Source organism: Equus caballus, chromosome 1 (genome assembly GCF_041296265.1).
Source record: "Equus caballus isolate H_3958 breed thoroughbred chromosome 1, TB-T2T, whole genome shotgun sequence".
Classification (NCBI taxonomy): domain Eukaryota; kingdom Metazoa; phylum Chordata; class Mammalia; order Perissodactyla; family Equidae; genus Equus; species Equus caballus.
Genome location: NC_091684.1, coordinates 125,276,377 through 125,297,460, shown reverse-complemented (window position 1 = coordinate 125,297,460; position 21,084 = coordinate 125,276,377). Strand labels below are relative to the sequence as shown.

The window sequence follows — 21,084 nt, the reverse complement described above, 5'->3', positions numbered from 1 at the left end:
ACCCAATTTTGTTTATTCGTTCATCTATTGATGGACACTTGGGTTCTTGCCACATTTTGGCTGTTGTAAATAATCCTGCAATGAAAATTGACGTGCCTGTATCTGTTTGAGTCCGTGTTCTCAGTTATTTTGGGTATGTACCTAGGAGTGGAATTGCTTGGTTGGATGGTAACTCTATGCTTGACTTTTTGAGGACTGACTAAAATACTTTTCACAGATACTTCCACACTTTACATTACCAGTAGCACTGCATGAGGGGTTCCAATTTCTCCATTATGGGCCAACATTTATTTTCCATTTTTTTGGTTCTAGCCATCCTGGTGGGTGTGAGGTAATATAGTGGTTTCGGTGTGCATTTCTCTAATGACTTCTTCTTTTCCAGTTTGGATGGCTTTTATTTCTTTTTCTTGCCTAATTGCCCTGGCTAGAAGTTCCAGTACAATAGAAATTGAATAACAGTGGTGAAAGCAGGCATCCTTGGTTTGTTCCTCATCTTAGGGAGAAATGTTTCAGTCTTTCACCATTGAGTATAATATCAGCTGTGGGTTTTTCGTAAATTCCCTTTATCATGTTGAGGAAGTTCCTTCTATTCCTAGTTTTCTGAGAGTCACCCTACTCCCAGAGATTTTATGCTTAAGATGGAAGATGACAGGAGGACATAACTGTCAGGGGACAGTGACCCAAACCATATTATTCCCTGGAGTCTGTCTGTTGAGCTGAAAGGAGATGAGGTTGGAAGGATTCAAAGGTTGGTCCTGTGAGCAGATTCTGAGAGTCTGGAGAGTCTGAAATTCATCCTCTATACCACTGTTTCCCCCAGTGTTTCCTATTTCAGAATCTCCTGGGTGTTGTAAAAATATAGTTCCCTAAGCCACATACTTCTCTGAATCAGAATCTACACGACTGGGTCCTGGGAAATTGTCTGAAGCAGACTTCCAGACATTTGGAAGCTGCTGCTACAAGCCACGGTGAGACAGATGAGATGAGACTAGCAGGAGGAGGATATGCTGGCAGACTTAGGAGGGGGAATTTGACACCCTTAAAATTGTTCCAGATGTACATAACTGATAATTCTATGACCCCAAAGTTTAAAAAGAGGGTGACAAGAGGGAAATCTTGAGCAAGTGGCTTTTAGGAAAACATAAATTTATTTTTAGGCATGTTGATTTGAAGTGAGAGCAGGGCCAGGCCGGAGCTGCCTATCCTGCGTGGTGAGACACAGCCACTGTGGAGCCCCATCTACTGTGCTTGGCATGTGGAAGGTGCTAAAACATGTTAGCTCCCCAATGTCTCCTCTAGCCTCATAGAATCGATGGCTTTCTCTGACCTTTATCACATGTGGCTTTATTGTTGGTCTCATCCCTACATCTTAAGCTTACTGTTGACAGAGACCGTCCCTCTCTAGATTTCTACCTCACTCCATCAGGCACTGTCCAAACTAAACACGCATCTATTAAATCAGTGAACAGATGTTTTTGGAATGTTTTCCTTGAGCCAGATGTGTGATCATATAAAATGCTTTGGGCCACTGTAAAAGAAATAACCCCAAAGTCCCAGTAGCTTAACATAGTAACAGTTTGTTTTTTGCTTGTATGAAATCTACTTAGTGGTAGTGATAGTGGTGTAGGCAGTACCAGGATGATAGCAGCCTTGTCATCTTCAACACATGGTTGACCCACCGCCACCTACTCTCTGCCCTTCTTCCCGTGCTCTCTACCCTAGGACGCTGACCTCTGTGGATTTCCTGGTGTTCCCTAGCTCTGGCTTCTGGTTGGGCTTGGCCCCTAGGGAGCATGGCAGGAGAGGAAATATGACATGATTGGGTGTTTATTTCTTCAACCCTCTCTTTCTTCCCCTCCCAGAAAGACCCCTATAGCTGATGTGTCCATCAACCATAGACCTCTGTTCATCTCAAAATGGCCCTCTCTGCAAGACTCTTTCAACTTAAAAAGCAAATTGACCTGTTATTTTTACCGTCAAAATGAGTTTATTTGGGATTATCCAAAAGAATTGCAATTCATGATGTGCATGCTATAGCAGAGCACAGGCAAATGCAGAGAATAAAGGAGGGGAGCTGCTTTTATGGAGAAAAAGGGAGTCAGGAGGGGCTTTTCTGAAGGAAAGTTCATTTTGGGAAAGTAACAGTTCAGGGCAGCAATGGCTTCTCACTGGCTGAGCTGTGGCATTTCTCATTGGCTGGGCTGTTTCCTGGTGAGGAGAGAAATCTTTTCAGTAGTAAAGTAGTTGTACTTCCCATCAGAGATGCTAGTGCAAGTCTCTTCCTGTTTGGAGTAATTGATGATGTATGATAGGGCATGAGAGCACTGCCTATAGGCCTTCCTGACTCCAATTTGGTTAGATTTCTTTTGCTAATTTCCACAACTCTTTCCTTCTGGGTTCTAGTGTTACCAAACCTGAAGTGGGTTCACTGACCTGACATGCAGCAAGCCAATCTCTGACACTGGGTATAGTGGAAGAAAATAGGAATTTTATTGCAAAGTGCTGAGTAAGGAGAATGGGCAGCTAAAGCGGTAATCCTGAAAAGCTACTAGCAAGAGTTTTTATTTGGAGTTTTAGGTACGGGAGGGAGGGAGCATGTGGCCTTGGGGGCTGAAGTTTAAAGCGTCCTCTGCACAGGTGTGACTGTCTTTCATATTGCTTCATGGGTCACAGGTACAAATTTGGGGAGTTCTATGTGTTGCATGAGGTGAATTTTTAGTCTGTGATGTCTAAAGTGTACAATCAGGCATTTTAGCTTCTTAATGCTCCTGCGAGATGCTTAGTCGGGTAGGGGGTGGGGGGCTATTGGCAGGTTGCTGTCAGCAAGCTACACTTATCAGCAGTCCTCCTGCTGTTCTGCAAAACAAGCTCAGAAACTTCAGTTATCCTTGTTTCCCACATCAACCTTGTGGGTACAGGCACAGTTTCACCCTAATCCAGGGAAATTTTAACTCCTTCATGCTTGGTTTCACTGGCAACTGCCTTCTCCCTTTATCCCCTTCAGGCCAAGGGTGGTAACAGTCTGCTGTTACTGACCCCATCCTACTGCAAGTATGTTATCCCTACACTCTGCCCATACTTTTGCAAATTGTCCCTTTATTAAATCCTCGTTGAATCATTGTGATTTAGTGGGCTACCTGTTTATTGCTGGTGTCCTGACTGGTAAAATGGCTTTCAAAATGGTAGTGCATTAACATCCAGCCAGTGTGTGGGAGAAGAGAGGGGGTGGAAGATGTATGGAGCCTAGAGTGCTGAATGTCACTTCCTCCCCTCTGCCCACTGTCTGGAACTTGGTCCTGTGGCCCCACTGAGATGGATGGTTTGGGACATGTGGTCCCTGACCAGGCAGCCATTTCACAACAGCAACTCCGTACTGTGGAAGGAGCAGCTGGCTGTCTATGTCACAGCAAGAGACAGTTCTCAGGATTGATTGGTCTTGGTATGAATATTTAGTATCATTCAACATGATATTGCCTGGATGTCTTCGGTCTTCTTTTTTTCTTTCTATTTTATTTTTTATTGAGGTTATGATAGTTTACAACCTTGTGAAATTTCAGTTGTACATTATTATTTGTCAGTCATATTGTGGGTGCAGCACTTCACCCTTTGTGCCCACCCCCCACCCCACCCCCTTTCCTCTGGTAATCACTAATCTGTTCTCTTTGTCTACATTATTAAGTTCCTCATATGAGAGGAGTCATACAGAGATTGTCCTTCTCTATCTCGCTTATTTCACTTACATAATACCCTCAAGGTCCATCCATGTTTTTGGGAATGGGACAATTTTATCCTTTTTTATGGCTGAGTAGTATTCCACTGTATGTGTGTGTGTGTGTGTGTGTATATATATATATACACCATATCTTCTTTATCCAATCATCAGTTGATGGGCACTTAGGTTTCTTCCATGTCTTGGCTATTGTAAATAATGCTGCAGTGAACATGGGGGTGCATGGGACTTTTGGAATTGCTGATTTCAAGTTCTTTGGATAGATACCTATAGTGGGATGGCTTGGTCATATGGTATTTCTATTTTTAATTTTTTGAGAAATCTCCATACGGTTTTCCATAGTGGCTGCACCAGTTTGCATTCCCACCAGCAGTGTATGAGGATTCCTTTTTCTCCACAACCTCTCCAACATTTGTTGTTTTTTGTTTTTGTTATTTTAGCCATTCTAATGGGGGTAAGGTGATATCTTAGTGTAGTTTTGATGTGCATTTCCCTGATGATCAGCGATGATGAGTATCTTTTCATGTGCCTGTTGGCCATCCGTATATCTTCTTTGGAGAAATGTCTGTTCATATCCCCTGCCCATTTTTTGATTGGGTTGTTTGATTTTTAGTTGTTGAGTTGTGTGTGTTCTTTATATAGTATAGAGATTAACCATTTGTCGGATATATGATTTGCAAAGATTTTTTCCCAATTGGTGGGTTGTGTTTTTGTTTCAATCCTGTTTTCCCTTGTCTTGAAGAAGCTCTTTAGTGTGATGAAGTCCCATTTGTTTATTCTTTCTATTGTTTCCCTTGGCTGACAAGACATGGTGTCTGAAAAGATCCTTTTGATACTGATGTCAAAGAGTGTACTGCCTGTATTTTCTTCTAGAAGTCTTATGTTTTCTGGTCTTACTGTTAAGTCTTTGATCCATTTTGAGTTTATTTTTGTGAATGGTGTAAAAGAATGTTTGATTTTCATTCTTTTACATGTGGCTGTCCAGTTTTTCCAACACCATTTGTTGAAGAGACTTTCTTTTCTCCATCGTATGTTCTCAGCTCCTTTGTTGAAGATTAGCTGTCCATAGATGTGTGGTTTTATTTCTGGGCTTTCAATTCTGTTGCATTGATGTGTGTGCCTGTTTTTGTACCAGTAGCATGCTGTGTTGGTTACTATAGCTTTGTAATATATTTTGAAGTCAGGGATTGTGATGCCTCCGGCTTTGTTTTTCTTACTCAGGATTGCTTTAGCAATTTGCGGTCTTTTGTTGCCCTATATGAATTTTAGGATTCTTTGTTCAATTTCTTTAAAGAATGTCCTTGGGATTCTGATTGGGACAGCGTTGAACCTGTAGATTGCTTTAGGTAGTATGGACATTTTAACTATGTTTATTCTTCCAATCCATGTACATGAAATGTCTTTCCATCTCTTTATGTCATCGTCAATTTCTTTCAAGAAAGTCTTGTAGTTTTCATTGTATAAATCTTTCACTTCCTTGGTTAAATTTATCCCAAGTTATTTTATTCTTTTCGTTGCGATTGTGAATGGGATTGAGTTCTTGAGTTCTTTTTCTGTTAGTTCATTGTTAGTGTATAGAAATGCTACTGATTTATGTATGTTGATCCAGGAATTTTTTGATTTCTTCTTTGATCTCTTCATTGACCCAATCATTGTTCAGTAGCATTTTGTTCAATCTCCACATTTTTGTGGCTTTTCTGGTTTTCTTTCTGTAGTTGATTTCCAGTTTCATACCTTTGTGGTCAGAAGAGATGCATGGTATTATTTCGATCTTCTTAAATTTATTGAGACTTGTTTTGTGGCCTAATATGTGATCAATCCTGGAGAATGTTCCATGGGCATTTGAAAGGAATATGTATTCTGTGGTTTTTGGATGGAATGTTCTGTATGTATCTACTAAGTCCATCTGGTCTAATGTGTCCTTTAAGGTGAGTGTTTCCTTATTGATCTTCTGTTTGGATGATCTATCCATTGGTGTAAGTGGAGTGCTAAAGTCCCCTACTATTATTGTGTTACTGTCTATTTCTCCTCTTATGTCTGTTAATAATTGCTTTATATATTTAGGTGCTCCTATGTTGGGTGCATAGATATTTACAAGTGTTATATTTTCTTGTTGGATTGTTCCCTTTATGATTATGTAGTGCCCGTCTTTGTCTCTTATTACAGTTTTTGATTTAAAGTCTATTTTGTCTGATATAAGTATTGCTACCCCCGCTTTCTTTTCTTTGCCATTTGCATGGAGTATCTTTTTCCATCCTTTCACTTTCTGTTTGTGAGTGTCTTTAGGTCTGAAGTGTGTCTCTTGTATGCAGCATATACATGGATCTTGTTTTTTTATCCAGTTGGCCACCCTATGGCATTTGATTGGAGCATTTAGTCCATTGACATTTAAAGTAGCTATTGATAAATATGTATATATTGCCATTTTGTCACTTTTTCTTTTTTGGGGGGTGTTCTAGTAGCTCTTCTCAGTTCCTTTCTTTTTCTCTTGCACTTTTCCCTTGTGGTTTGATGGCTATCTTTAGTAATATGTTTGATTTCGTTTGTCTTACTTTTTTCCTGCTTGTTATAGGTTTCTGGTTTGTGGTTACCAAGAGGATCCTATTTAATATACTATGTATATAACAGTCTATATTGAGTAGATAGACTCTTTAGCTTGACCTCTTTCTAAAAGCTCTAGTTTTTCACTCCCCTCCTCCCACATTATATGTTTTTCACATCATATATGGTCTTTTGTTTAGTGTCTGTCTATCCATTACCCTCTTATCATTGAAATAGGTGATTTTAGTACGTTTGTCTTTTAGCCTTCGTCTTATCTTCACAGGTAGTTGATCTGCTGCCTTTACTATACTTTTACCATACAATTGATTTTATTGCCTGTTTTTTGTTGTTGTTGTTTTGGGTTTTTTTTTTTTTTTTGATATCTGTATTTGTGGTCATTGCTTCCCACTTAAATAAGTCCCTTCAGCATTTCTTGCAGAACTGCTTTCTTGTTGATAAACTCCTTTAGTTTTTGCTTGTCTGGGAAGCTCTTTATCTCTCCTTCCATTCTGAATGACAACCTTGATGGATAGAGTATTCTTGGTTGTAGGTTTTTTCCTTTTAGCACTTCAAATATGTCATGCCATTCTCTTCTCGCCTATAGGGTCTCGACTGAGGAGTCCGCTGATAGCCTGATGGGCTTCCCTTTATATGTCACTTGTGGCCTTTCTCTTGCTGCTTTTAGGATTCTCTCTTTGTCTTTAATTTTAGACATTTTGATTATAATATGTCTTGGTGTGGGCCTCTTTGGGCTTCTCTTGTTTGGAGCTCTCTGTGCTTCCTGAACTTAGATGTCTTTTTCCTTCCTCAGGTGATGAAAATTTTCCTCTATTATTTCGACAAATGAATTTACTGTCCCTTTGTCTCTCTCTTCTCCTTCTGGGACCCCTATAATCCAAATGTTAGCATGGTTCATATTGTCCCAGAGTTCCCTTACACTGTTCTCATTCTGTCTAATGCTTTTTTCTCTTTTCTTTTCTGCTTGGGTGATTTCCTCTATTCTTTCATCTAGCTTGCTGATCCGTTCTTTTGCTTCCTCTACTCTGCTATTGAGTCCCTCTAGTGAATTTCTCATTTCGAGTATTGTATTCTTCATTTCTGATTTGTTTTTTTTAATATCTTCCAGTTCTTTGCTGATATGCTCACTGTGTTCATCCATTCTTCTCCGCATATCTGTGAGCATCCTCATTATATTTTGTTTGAATTCTTTGTTGAGTAGGTCACTAGTTTCTGTTTCCCTTTGTTCTTTTTCTGGGGTTTTGTACTGTTCCCTTGCTTGGAAAGTATTCCTTTGCCTCCTCCTTATGCCTCTTTCTCGGTGCTATTTTCTTTGTACTAGATGAGTCGGCTATGTCTCTTGATCTTGGAGAAGTGGCCTTATGTATGAGATGCCTTATGAGGCCCAGCAGTGTGCTTCCCTCTCGTCACCAGTCCACAAGAACCAGGAGTGACCCCTTTATGGGCTTCTTGTGTCCTTCTGCTGTGGAGGGTTGCTCCCACTGCAGGTACCCAGGGACTCTGATCTTTCCTTCCCTGGCCAGCTGTTTGGAAATCCGGTTTGGTGGGCCTCAGCACTGTTGGCTACAAAGTTTATCAGCACACTCTTATTGCAATTGTCCTCTTAATTGGGTTGGTACCCAGTGTAGCTGGTTGCTAGGCTCTGGGGCGTACAGTTGTGATAGGCCTGAGGCCAGCAAGGCTGTTGTCAGTTCTCTTAGGAGTGCAGCTGAGTGGGGCTAACCCTTGGCATGGGGACACTCAATTGTTTCATGCTTTGGAAGGTGGCGCCGATCCTTTTTATGGCTATTTGTGAAGCACAAGTCTTCTGCCGCTGATAAGCCTCACCCCCCACCAGACCACATACACTGTCAACACAGTTCTGGTCCGTGCACACTTCTCAACCCCCTGGAGCATACCCCAACACCACACTGCAGAGCCCCTCGCCCCTCCCCCAATACCCCCCATAGTTCAGCTGGTCCTCACACAAGCCCTGCCCCACAGAGGCAGACACACTTGCCTGCCTGTCGAGGATCAAGGCACTCAGTCAATGCAGGCTGAAAAGTAGCCTGAGGGCTTGCTGTTAGGTGGGGCCAGTCCCTAGGGTGGGTTGTCTGCCCTGGCTGAACTGGATTAAATCTGTGCTTTAGTGGGTGTGGCAGACCCCTGGGCTAACAACCCAAGGGATGCACCTCAATAGCCCCCACCAGTGTCCATGGTATTTATGAAGAACCTGTATTGAACTGGGTGCTACTTAAGGCACCAGATAAAATAAGATGGGAATAACATGGCAGCCATCCATAAGGAGCTCATAGTCTAATGGGAAAAACTGAATCAGTAGCCACTCTCTATTTTTATGCTTTCCATTTACATCTCCTTATTTAGTGCAACAATACTGAGCTTTTCTTTTTTTCCCTCTTAATCTGTATTATACATGTGAGAAAATAGAAGCTCAGGATTGTTAAATAATGTAAGTTTACTGTAACAGTCAGCTCTCCCAGTAATGCTATGTTAACAAACCACCCCAGAGAGTGATGGAAAATACCTGGATATTTGGGGACTCATTGAGACATTTATTTAAATGTACCTGAGGTCTTTCTGGATTTACAGTTAGGAGAGATGAAAATTTAAAAAGCTCAGTTAATTGTTCAAGCTGGTTTCAAGAGCTAAAAGTATACTAATTAAATCCCTCAGGCAGAATTAATCTTCTACCTCTCCACTCTCATCTGTCCTAGTTAGGCAGTCTGCTGTATACTTTGTTTGCTGCCATGCTGCCCTCCACTGGTTGTTAAAACACCTGAGGACGGAGTCCTCAGTCACCTGTGTTCCCTGTAGGAAGTGCCCAGGGCTGCCCAGAGGTGGTGCCCAGAGGACACTTGCTGGCTTGAGACAGACTCCTTTTCTGATCATGACATGGTGGGTGTTGTTAGACATAGCTCAGGTGCCCTGGTTTTGTTCATTCATGAGACCAGAGTCTTATTGTCTATGTCACAGGTGCATGCTTGAACGAGAAAGGGAAAGTAGGTGGAAATATTTTCCTAAAATTCTCTTTTTGCTTTGCATTTATGATCTGAATTACTGTTATTTCACCAGGTGAGTGTTTCACGGCATCCACAGCAGCTCTACGTGGCCTGGGCTCCTTTAGGAAAGGCAATGTACCACCTTATAAAATGACATATTCCCAATAACTAGGAATGAAAATGATTTCTGCAACTTTTCATGAAAAACTAGTTGCTTTTAAACATCATGTGTCCTTTAATGAGGGTGACCATATATGCTGGTGGGCTCTGTTATTCCTGTGCAATTATTTCGCTCTCGAATAGCTCCTGACTTGGATGCTAAGTTTATGGTGGCCCTTTCTCCAGTGGACAGGCCAGCCAACACAGTGGAGGGGCATCCCATGAAGTGTCAACCTTTGCTTTTCTTCAGCTGTGGCTTCTGTCCCCCTGAGAGCCCCCTCCCTGCCATTCTGGTTATCATTTTATTATGACTCCACTGGCCCTGACTTCTGCTCCTTGTTCTCCCAAGGGAAGCCATTAGGATATTTTAGATGTGTGGTATTTAAATATTGTGATCTTAGGAAATACAATTTTCTGAGTATGAAAGGGCCCATCAGACTCTGAATAGTTTTCTTGATGAAAAGTTCTCCCTAGAAAGGCAAAGGTGGCTGGAATCCACTGTTAAGGCTCAAGTGAGCCTAAAAGGATGAACGCCACAGCATCTGGTCTCCTACGTGAGTTTCTTCTTTGCATTTGCATTCTGATTTATGCTGGGGAGGAGAGTCGTTTCTGACTGTCTTTCCTAAAACTCCAGCTTATTAGAATTCATATATACCTTTAGTAAAATTTCCCGGTAAAATTTATCACTGAAGCTTGTGCATGTTCTTAAACCTAGCCCCCACTTACTGGTGCAGGCATTCTTCATTTCTGTGTTGGTGATCTCTTCCTTCACTGTGTCTTTCAGGTCTCACTCTCCATTCATCCAGTTCTTCAGCTCCGGGTCTAAAGACCTCTGCTTTACAGAAAATACTCCTTTGCTGAGGAATTCCTCACAAGAGAAAGGGTGAGTTTTCTTTCCCTTCTTATAAAATTAAGAAATGTCTGAGCATTGCCCTTGGCACTTATGTTGGAGAATTTCTTCCTGAGGTATGAATTTTTGCCTAATGTCTTTTGTCTCTGCCAGATTCTTGTCAATTCAAGGTAGTAGATGTTCATGATTCTACTGGTTGTATTCTGCGGCTTATGAATTTCCAAATAATCTTGAGCATAACCCTGCAATGATTAAATTGCCCAAATGCACACTCATGTGTACGCATAGATCTGACAGGCTGTCTCTCCAGGTCAGGGCTTCTCAACCAGGGGTGACATTGGCACTGTCTGGAGATGTTTTTTATTGTCACAACTGGGGGAGTGGTGCTACTGGCACTTAAGGATAGAGGCCAGGGGTACTGGTAAACATCCCACAATGCACAGAACCACTCCCAACAACAAAGAATTATCTGGCTTAAATGTCAACAGCGATGAGATTGAAAAATGTATGATTTAAAGGAAAATTCCACTTCCTGCAAGTTTGAAGGTCCTTTTGGGGACAAACTTGGGTGGTTCTGGAATTGCTAAGCAGAGCTGATCTGGAGGATAACTTCCTTACAGACTCTCTCCACCAGGATGAAGGGCCCTGGTCCAGGCCTCCAGCCTCATCTCCTCTTCCTTCTGCAGACAACCTTCTGGAAGTGTGAGCCACCTGCTTGGTGTTCCCTGGTTCCCCACACATTACGAACTTGGTGACATCATCGTGGACCCTTCCTCTCCTGCCCGCTGACCTTGTGCACCTGCATCGGCAGGTGGACTGCCGTGTCTCCTGAATTTGCCTCCCTCCTGTAGCCTCTGAGAACTTGCCCACCCACTCCCCAGCCCTGTTGATAACTTGGAGGGGGGTGTTTAATACTTTAGGGTGCATCTGAATTCTCTGGGGGTGCTCATATGCCATGTGGGTTCCTGGTTTCACTTTCTAAAGACTTGAATTCCCAGGATCTGGAAGGGGTGTGGGAATCTAGATTTATCACCTCCCATTGCAAGGGCAATCTGGCTCCCTCAAGGTAACTCCTGATGACAAGTTGTGTCTCACTCCAAAACTTCCCAGGGAGCCCTTTGACAAGCCATCCTCCCCTCTCTGGCTCTCCAGGGCAGTCCCACTCAAATACAAGGGGCTCAAATGGCACCTCCTTTGTGAAGCCTTGGTTTCCCTCCAACTCCCCTAGGAAGCGATACTTTTTCTCTTGTGCTCTCAAACACTGCGTTCATGCTCTTCTTTGGAACTTGCCATTGTATTATCCATGGTTATGCCTGCCAGCCTGCATACTCTTCATCCCGTGTCTCAGTGCCCAGATCATAGCCCCTGCCACCAGGGGGATAACTTAATTCTCCTCTCTCTCTCCTAATCAATAACTGAAAACAAACACTTCAAACATCTATTCCCTTATGCTTTCCTTTGAATTACTTGGTAAACTGTTAAGGCCTTAGAACTCATGATTCTTTGGAAAACCAATAATGTATAAGTGTTTTTCCTGGGCATGTGGAGCACAGAGACATGTCCCAGGATACTGAACTGTGCCTCATGTTACAAAAACCATTTCAGAAGAGCAGAACATAGATCAGGTTTCTTACAAAGCATTTTCCTTTTTTATTTTATTTTATTTTTTTGCAGGAATCTAATTGAGGTATTGGTGGTGGGAAGGTCTTTTTAATGCTTTACTTTTTGCCAACTTTATTTTGTTGAAGTTTTAATTTGAACAAATGGCTTATTAGGATAACATCCATTGATGTACATATTTTCACAAGAGAGTGTGTCATTTTCAGGGTGTTGAGGGCAGGACTGTGCAGCTAATGGTACCAGTGTCAGAGCATGCCTTCCATCTGTACTGACTGGCATGATGGCCACTTGTTGCATGAGGTTATTCAAAGTGAAATTAATTCGAATTAAATAAAATTGAAAATTTAGTCCTTCAGTTGCATATTTCAAGTGGCCAATGAGCACTTGTGGCTGCCATACTGGACAGAGTAGAGAATATTTCCATCACCATAGAAAGTTCTCTTGCATAGCACTGCTCTAGAAATACTGACATTAGCTTTCCTCCTTCTACGTATAAGAAAACAGTTTCCTTAGTTCTAATTTTGGCTACAGTTGTGTTTGTTCAGAAGTTGAGGGAGTTGTGATATAATTACTCATACATTTGAGTATTTTGCAGTTACAACATTGTTAGAAAAGATTATTGATTATTTTCAAAGTTTGCACACTGGAAACATCATTTGTTATCTTGTTACATATTGGTTTTACACAGTCTAATTTATGTCTCTCGGCTTCATCCTCTGAATAAGACAATTTTTTTTCTTGCTGTAAACCAGTTCTAAAATAGTGATAAGTGTTGAGGAGAATCATAGTGTCCTATTGAGTTAGCTGGATTTGAGTGGCATCACTTGTTTCTACAGATCATGACTGTTGTTATGTTAATATTGTGATCCCATGAGTATTCCATGCAATACATGCAAATTCTGGGCTCTGGTGCAACCTTACTAGACTCAAGTACATCTGTACTGAGGGAATTGCTCAGTAACTCAGGGACTCAACCAGTAAATGGATGCACCCAAATGTAATTTTGATAAAAGTTTATCATTCACTTTGGTTCATCCTTCTAGACATAGGTCAGATTCCTGGACCCATCTAGACTGGAATTGATGTTCCCCACTCCTGCTCATGCTCGCTGGATTTTGGGTGGGAAAGCTAGCTAGACCCTCTTCCCTATAGCTCCTAGATATAGAAAGATATCTATATAGACGAAGAAAGGCTTACACCACTCACTCTCCTTCAGGATGAATATAACAGAACTATGTATTGAGAACCCCAGCATATTCAAAGAGAAGGCAAATACTGAAATGAGCTGGAGTTGATCTGAAGCAGAAACAGCTTTATTGGAAAGTTAGAAACTCAGAACAAGCTGATGTTTCTTGAAGGTCTACAATTAATTTTGAAGACTTGAGTGACCCCAGAAGATTTTCCCTGAACCAAGTGTTCTGTGATGTCAAGACTGACCCATTCCCACCAGTTTGACAACACTGCAATGTCTGTGATCTTTTTAAAAACCAGGATTGATTCCACATTTTGCATGTCACCACTGAGATAAAATCTTGTTTTGGAGATGCTACTGTTGCCGTGAAAATAACCATAAAGTCTTGCTTTGCAGGTCACGGTGCATGCCTGTTTACCATCCAGAGTTTATCATTGCTGAAGAATCATGGGAAAACAGCTCAGCTGAGTGGGAGCCAAGATCCCTGCTGAGCAGAGAGTCAACTGGTTCATCTGGATCCACCTCTCTGGAGAAGGGGGAGCTTCTGGACGGTGCTTTCATCAGGTTCCGTCTTTCAAAACTGAGGTAGGAAGCCTTGGAGGGCCAACACTGGCACAGAGTGATAGTCACTCAGCACATCCCACTTGCCTGAGACCAGGCTGGGGGTCTTGCCCTCACTACCTCCTTCCCAACTGACAGGGTGAAGGTGAGGAAGAAGGATTTCCACATTTGCCTGGCTGCACTTTTCCTGGAAGGGTATCTACATTTTCTCCAGGCCCTGGAAGACATGATGGTGTTGCTGTGAATCCATGGAGCCCAGGAGGCTCCAAGAAAGCCCAATTGCAAACCTAAATGACTAACGGCCTACACTCCTCCTTCCTGTTTGTGAGGTGGGGGTCTTTATGGCCATGAGGTTTGCAGATGGCATCGATTTGCTTCAGCAGTCCCCGTGGTGTTTGGAAACTGATGTCATTAGTAGTTAGTGATGAAGCACTTTATTAGAAGGGTTGGCTCTAGGGCCAGGGCGCATCCTGAAGCTTCTGCACGGTAGTGCCTGGTGGGAACTGGGAGCCTGAGGCTGCACATGGGTGGTGTGGGGGAAGGCCATGGGCACGCGTGCATGTGGGAGAACTGATGGCATTGTGCTGGACTTCCCATGCCAGCTGGAACAGGAGCATTCTCGCTCCCTTGCTTTGTCCACTAGGCTTCCACATGTATGTTTATTTGAAGGTTCTGTTGAGAGCAATGTGTGTGAAAGCGACATTGTCAGGGACAGAATAAGGCCTGGGGACCAGGACCACCATGTCCCCGTTCCAGATCTGCCCCTAGGTAGCTGAGGGACCATCAGAGCCAGGCACCTCGGTGCAACTGTCTCCTTATCAGCTAGTGTCCCTTTGCTCCACAGCCTTCTGTGGGCTTCCACAAAGATGGTCTTTGTGAAAGCCTGTGGATAGATGAGAAGACACTATGCGGCTATAAAATATTAGCATTATTATTTCTCCACATAAGGGGACCGGTCTTTTCTGAAGCTGTTTGAAGGGCTGATTAGGGCATGCCCAAAGTGCACCTGTCTGTCCCCAGAGGCCTACCATTGGTTGTCCTCTTGATCCTCTGGGCAATCCTAAAAGGTAGATGAAGGAAGGTATCTTGGGAAGGATGAGGATTTTGCGCAAGGTCATGCAGCTTGTCAGCTGAGCTGGGGCCAGCGATGTTACTCCAGATGCCCCACCGGTGCTTGACGTGATGTCTTTTCCCACCCTGCCTCCCAGCCATGTGTAGCTTCTTCACAATGACTGGTTCTCAGTCCCCTTCATAGGTATGTCAGATATTTGGCTGATGAATCTGCTATGAAATTATGTGAACTATGTGAAAGTGTATGAACAGAGATCTGGCCCCATGGGTCACCGGGATGGTAAGTCCTGACTCTGTTAACGCTCTTCCCCAGCTGGCTGGCTCACAGCTCCAGAGGATGCCAGGTCCCTTAACTGTCTCACACCATGGAAAATAGATTGAAGCACATTTGAGACTTTACCTTCAGTGGTTGTTTTATCTTCTGTGATTCATGGAATAGTTGTGTTGAGCTTGCCACTGAACTAAAAGACTTAGTGTTATTCTTTTTAACATATCTAGAAAGTACCATGCATGATCATTGAAGAAACTTGTAAAAGTATTTTTGATTGTCAGCTCTGCTGTATATGTCAGTTATGTAGAAAGAAATTTGTATTTAGAATAATTCAATTAACGTTACATGCTTTAAAAAAGTGTCACTTTGATTCCCATTTAAATAGGAGCTACTGAATCATAATTTGGAAGTATGAAATGATTATTTATCAAATTTGTTAAATCTAAGAGAATGCAAAACAAAGTTTTGCCATTTTGAAAGTATGAGAAAGGTTTTGAAAAAGATGTCCCAACATAGACTTTCTTCCTTCATTCTGCAAACGTGTCAAGCAGAGGGTATGTACCAGCGCCCTTCTATGTGAAGGGACAGAGCACAGACACCCTGCTGTCTGATCTCAAGGAGTGGTCAGTGGCCAGCACACCCAGGGTTTGGTAGTGGTTGTGTCATTAGGAGATGAGATCTGGTGGACCCCAGGGAGGTGATATGAGCAGAGATAGGGCTGAGGGGTTGCTAAGGAAGGCCAGGCTCAGGTTCACTTAGGGCCTGAGGGCCATGGTTAAGAAGTGTATAATGGTGACTGGTCCAGGACACCATCAAGAGTCCTCAGAGGGGGCCAAGCATGTGTCCTGATTGTCTATTAAATTATCTCTTAAGGAATTCTTAAAAGACTCTGCTAGTACAACCAGTTGCAGGTATTGCAATTTCTTTCTTCAATTATTTGGTCATGTCTCAGTCAGTGCCTTTATATTTGATGATAAAATCCATATTCCCACCTTCCAGAAAACTTAGGGGAAAATATTTGATAAATAGGAATCTGAGAGCCAAGATTAGACTTGTTTTCAAGAAACTGGACCCTTTAAAAGGTAATGAAGAACCCCAAATCTTGAACTTTAGCATCTCTGGCAAGAAGCCATGTACAAACACTTGAGGTTAACTTTGTTCCTCTCCATAACCTCCACCAAGCTGCTTTTCTTGAGGCTGTAGGTTTAAAGGTCAGCACTGTCATCCTTCATACAATGTTCTGGAAAGAATTCCAAGCATGTACTTTGAGATGGAGGTTACCCAAGGCTTCATAAAGGTATCTGGTTTGACATGTCTGGTACAACTTGGGGCCTACCTTTTCTCTTGCAGGCGCTGTGTACAGTGGCTGAAAGTCGCGGGCCTGTTTGCCTTCGTGGTGGTGTGCTCTGTGAGTACCGTGGTCCCCGAGGTCTGCTGTCAGCTTAGCAGAGTCTCCGGATGCCTTGGGCATCTGAAGCATGGTGCTTACATCTTTCTTTGGAGGAGATGCTGAGGCACTGGGTGGGCTGGGGGTGGCAAGGGAGGCCTGTCCTTAGCAATACTCCTCTGCTGTTGTCCCCAGTCACACAACAGAAGCCCTGGAGACCTGGCATTGCTCCTTAGAAGGCAGTTAGCTTGCCCCCTGGGCCTTGCTTCCCACCTCATATAGCTTACCGAATTCACTTTTCAACCATATGCAGTAAACACTCTTTATTTGTGTTGAGACATGTCTGGAAATCATGAGTGGTCCCAGGAACGTCTCAGTGTCTCTTTGAGATGGCATGCTGGGCCTCTGCCCAGCTCAGCCACCCTGTTTGAGAGGGAGTAAAGCTCTGTGTTTGCACCTTCCCTGAAGGCTGCTCCCATTTTACTTGCCCCTATATCCTTAGGAGGGCTGCAAAGCTAGAGCTCTGGAGGTGACCTGAGTGTGCCTTTTGATGTGTTTTGATGTAGCCCTAGCCAGGATCACATTGCAGGCACTCAAAATATATTTGTCAAATGAATGAGTGTGAGGTCCCCTGTGTCTGGCTGTGTGTCTGTATGTGTGCATATGGATGTGAGGTCCCCTGTGTCTACCTATGTGTGTGTGTGTGTATGGTGTATGTGGGTGTGAGGTCTCCTGTGCCTGGCTATGTGTCTCCATGTGTGCATGCAGGTGTGAGATCCCTTGTACTTGGCTGCATGTGTCTGTATGTGGGCAGACAGGAGTAAGGTCCCCTGTGCCCAGCTGTGTGTTTGTGTGTGTGCATGCCCGTATGGGACATGTGGGTCATTTGTGCTCTGTGGCCATTTTGAGGTCATCTGTGGTTGGGGAATTATTTCTGGGTGTGTATCAATTTTTAGCATTGGCATATGGATAGTTTGTGTGTGCCATTGTTAGGGATCATTGTACATGCTGCTGTGACAGAGTGTGAGATTGTGAGCAAGGATAGGGTGTGTGAGTGGTATTTTCATGACTGTGCTGTGTGGACTCCAGGGAGTGTGTGCCTGTGGCTCTTCTATGCAAGCAGCCTGTGGTGATGGCTATGCTGGGCAACCTGCGTGACTGGAAGCTATGAGCACGACCATGTACAGCTGCAAATACTTGGCTTCGTTATCTGCATCAGTGGGCATGGGGATTGGGGCTTTATGTATGCGCAGGATTGTGTGTGAGAAGAGTCTCCCCTTCTCAATGTGGCATATAGAGAGCAATGTTATATCTGGTGGTTGAGTAAGGGTGGTGCATGAAGTAAATACTGGCTAAGTTGAACTGAGTAAGGTAACTTTTTAATAATCCACAACTAAGGGGAACAGTGGCCTCCAGAGAGAAAGGAAATCTATTCATGAAACAGAAAACAATTACATTGAATTCTGAAAACTTGAAGATTTTACTTTTTTGGCTACCAATTTGCCTCTCTACTTCCTGTTCACACACTTGTGTGGTTCTGAAGCTCTTGCTGCTTAGCAAGGCCTGGTGTATGGTGCACTAGGATTTCAAAGGAGGAGGTCAGCATGGGCCAGGTCTCCCCTGGTCCTCTGAGAGCTGACCTGAGCTCTGTGGTGATGTGTGGATATGTCCAAAATAGAATTTGAGGAATTTGTTTTGAACTTCTATAATCTGTCATCTTATTTTCACTTTAATTTACTTTCTGATGGTGTATAAAGTATTCTGCAAATTCCACAAACATGTGCTCCCACCATCATGTAGGTTGTATTTCCTACTCTCTAGTATGGGAAAACCACGTTTACCCACCTCTGATGATTTAATTTTTTGACCAGGTATTTAGTCCTTAAAATTGGCCAATATTAATAATCAAGGTCCATTGTAGTGGAAAATAGTATAATGAATTAGAATTTTCTTTTACTATCTCAGAAAAGCTATTTATAGTAAGCTGGTGAATTTTGGATACGTCAATCAGCATCATTGTCATACCTCTATGTTCAGCTGTTATCAAATTTTTAAAATCCTATTGCTCTCATCATTAAATATTTCTGCTTATTACAGATTTTGTTTAGCCTGTATCCAGATCAAGGAAAGTTCTGGCAGTTGTTGGCTGTGTCACCGCTGGAAAGCTACTGTATCCATACCATACACTGAGAGAGACAGCTGTCCATGGTTGAGATTCACAAAGTGAAGAGACACCCAAGAACTATTCTAGCTGTTGCTGAAGGTTGCGGCATAGGCGATCACTGTTCCTCCCTGTGCATATTGGTTCCTCCAGGACATTTGATGAAAGATGAGGCCTTGGAACAGAAGGGGACAGGAGTGCAAGTGAGACTGAGATGGGTGGTTGGTGGTGATGTTCCCACAGAAGGGTGATGGCAGCTGAGTGGCACATTCAACTTAGGGCCTGGCTGTTCTGTGGCTCTTAAGATACTCTGTTCTGTCCCCCCAACATCCCCCCCTCCCTCTTGCATTTCAGCTTGGGTGGTTTCTACTGGCCTACCTTTAAGTTCATTGGTTCTTTCATTGGCTGTACCATCTGAGTCCGATCATTGCTTGGTTTCTTCATACCATGTTTTCTCTTGCCTTTTTCTAGGCCTCATAATTTGTACTTAAAAGCCAGATGTGTTGTAAAGGATAGTAGATACGGAGTGTTAGTCAGCTCAGGCTGCCGTAACAAAATACCACAGTCTGGGGGGCTTAAACAACAGAGATTTATTTCTCACAGTCTGGAGGCTGGACATCCAAGGTCAAGGTGCCAGCTGATTTGGTTTTTGATGAAGGCTCTCTTTCTGGCTTACAGATGGCTGCCTTCCTGCTATGTCCTCACAGGCCCTTTCCTCAGTGTGTGTGTGTGTGTGTGAGTGTGGAGAGAGAAGAAAGGCTCTCTGGTATCTCTTCTTATAAGGACACCAATCCTATCAGATCAGGGCCCCATCCTATGACCTAATTTAACTTGAGTTACTTCCTTAGAGGCCCTGTCTCCAAATACAGCCACACTGGGGGGCAGGGCTTCAACATAGGAACTTGGAGGGCCATGAACATTCAGTCCATAGCACTGAGGTAAGCAGCATTTAAGCTTGGAGATGAGCACATCTTAACTTCTGTGGGCTTTAGTTGAGGGTTTGTGTAAATCTAGTCACAAGTTGCAGTTTGTGGTTGCTATGGTAACCTCTGGTGCCCCAGACCCTTGGAATTGCTCAGTCTCTCTCCAGCTGTCTGCCAGGCCCTGCACTGTTCCTCAGGGGTAGAGCTACTTTCCCCTCTTACCTGCCCCCAGCTGCTGGGGTTCCATTGTGCCCTCAGGCTACCAGATTTGATGTGCTCCCCTAGTGAATTAATGCTTTTTCGGGAGTCTCCCCATCTTCCCTGTGAGCACCTGCTGGGGTTCCTGGAGGAAAAGCCTGTAAGAAGATGTGAACACCCCTATTCTATGGCCCCCAGGGTCTCCCACTCTCATGCTAGCCCACACTTGACCTCGAACAATTTAAAAATTTTCTGGTTTAATCTTACCTGCTTCTGTGTGTGGTGGTAGCATCACCCCAGGGAAGCAAATGCTTGGCCCCTTTCCTCCTCACAGTCACCTATCTCACTCTAGATTTCAGGTTGAGTGTTTGTGGTGCAACCTCATTCTTGATGGAATAAGTCATTAACTTACATTTGCCCAGCCTTTTCTGGTTATAAGAGTGATTGTAGAGAGTATTTCCAGCTCCCTACATACCCCAGCTGGAACTGGAAGTCCAGAGCCTCCTTAGAATGGACATTAGATTAGAACATTCAAGCATGAAAACTCTTAAAGCTCCCAGTCCTGCTCAGAGCAGTAGTGTCAGTGATGGATCCTGGGAAAGGAGGCATCCCAGAAATCGAGCTGGGGAAGTGGGGGGAGGTGGAGGAAAAGAGGAGGAGGAGGAGAGGAGTGGAAGAGGAGAGGGATGGAACAGGAGCAGGGGTGGAGGATGAAGGGAAAGAGAGGAAGAGGAGGAGGGGGATGAGAAGGGAAGGGGAGGAGGAGAAAGGGTAGGAGGAAGAAGCTCTGGCCAGTTCAAATATTTCTGATAATATTTTTCAAAAAGAAATTAAATCATCCAGAGAACTAAGTGAAAGTATTTTTTTCATTAGTGTCTTTAGTTGATAATCTGGGTGAACTGAAATTTTAGGAAATTGGGTAGTTTTCCTTGCAGTCACTGGTAGTCTTTTCATATTTTGTTTTCTTGGGTCCTTCTGGGGAGATCCCCACTCCCTGCATCTTCCCAGAACACCCTCTCCCTCAGCTGAGCCACTGACCACATACAGGGTACCAGCAGCATTACAGAAAGACCTGGCACTGAAGGCCTTCAGGTAAGGAGCCTGTGAGGCGGCCCTAGTGGGTGGTGCATGGGGCACCCTGCCCCTAAATGAATGAGAGTGCTCATCCATGACTGCTCTCAGGATAGAGTAGCTCTGGTGTCCAACTGAGAGCCTACTCAGATCTTTATGGTTGCTTTACCACTTTAAAATTGTGTCTGAGCTTTAGTCAAAGAAGTGTCTCTCTGTGAGAGAATTGAAGAGCTCTGTGATTTTGATAAACTTTGTTTCTCATTCTCATGCCTTACCTCTATATTACATCTATAGGTTGAAAAAACTAAGATGTCCTCCTGCTTTCCCCAGAT

General features: G+C 43.4%; 1 protein-coding gene across 3 annotated transcripts in view; it reads left to right on the top strand.

Moving 5' to 3' along the window:
* OCA2 (OCA2 melanosomal transmembrane protein) overlaps window positions 1-21,084 on the top strand; it is a 365,906-nt gene that overhangs the window by 50,692 nt on the left and 294,130 nt on the right. For all 3 annotated transcript variants that reach the window (XM_023652076.2, XM_014734075.3, XM_070231431.1), the window contains 4 exons: window positions 10,232-10,330; window positions 13,506-13,694; window positions 16,363-16,420; window positions 18,497-18,569. In XM_023652076.2, coding sequence (XP_023507844.2) covers window positions 10,232-10,330; window positions 13,506-13,694; window positions 16,363-16,420; window positions 18,497-18,569 — 419 coding nt within the window. The remainder of the gene's footprint in view (window positions 1-10,231; window positions 10,331-13,505; window positions 13,695-16,362; window positions 16,421-18,496; window positions 18,570-21,084) is intronic.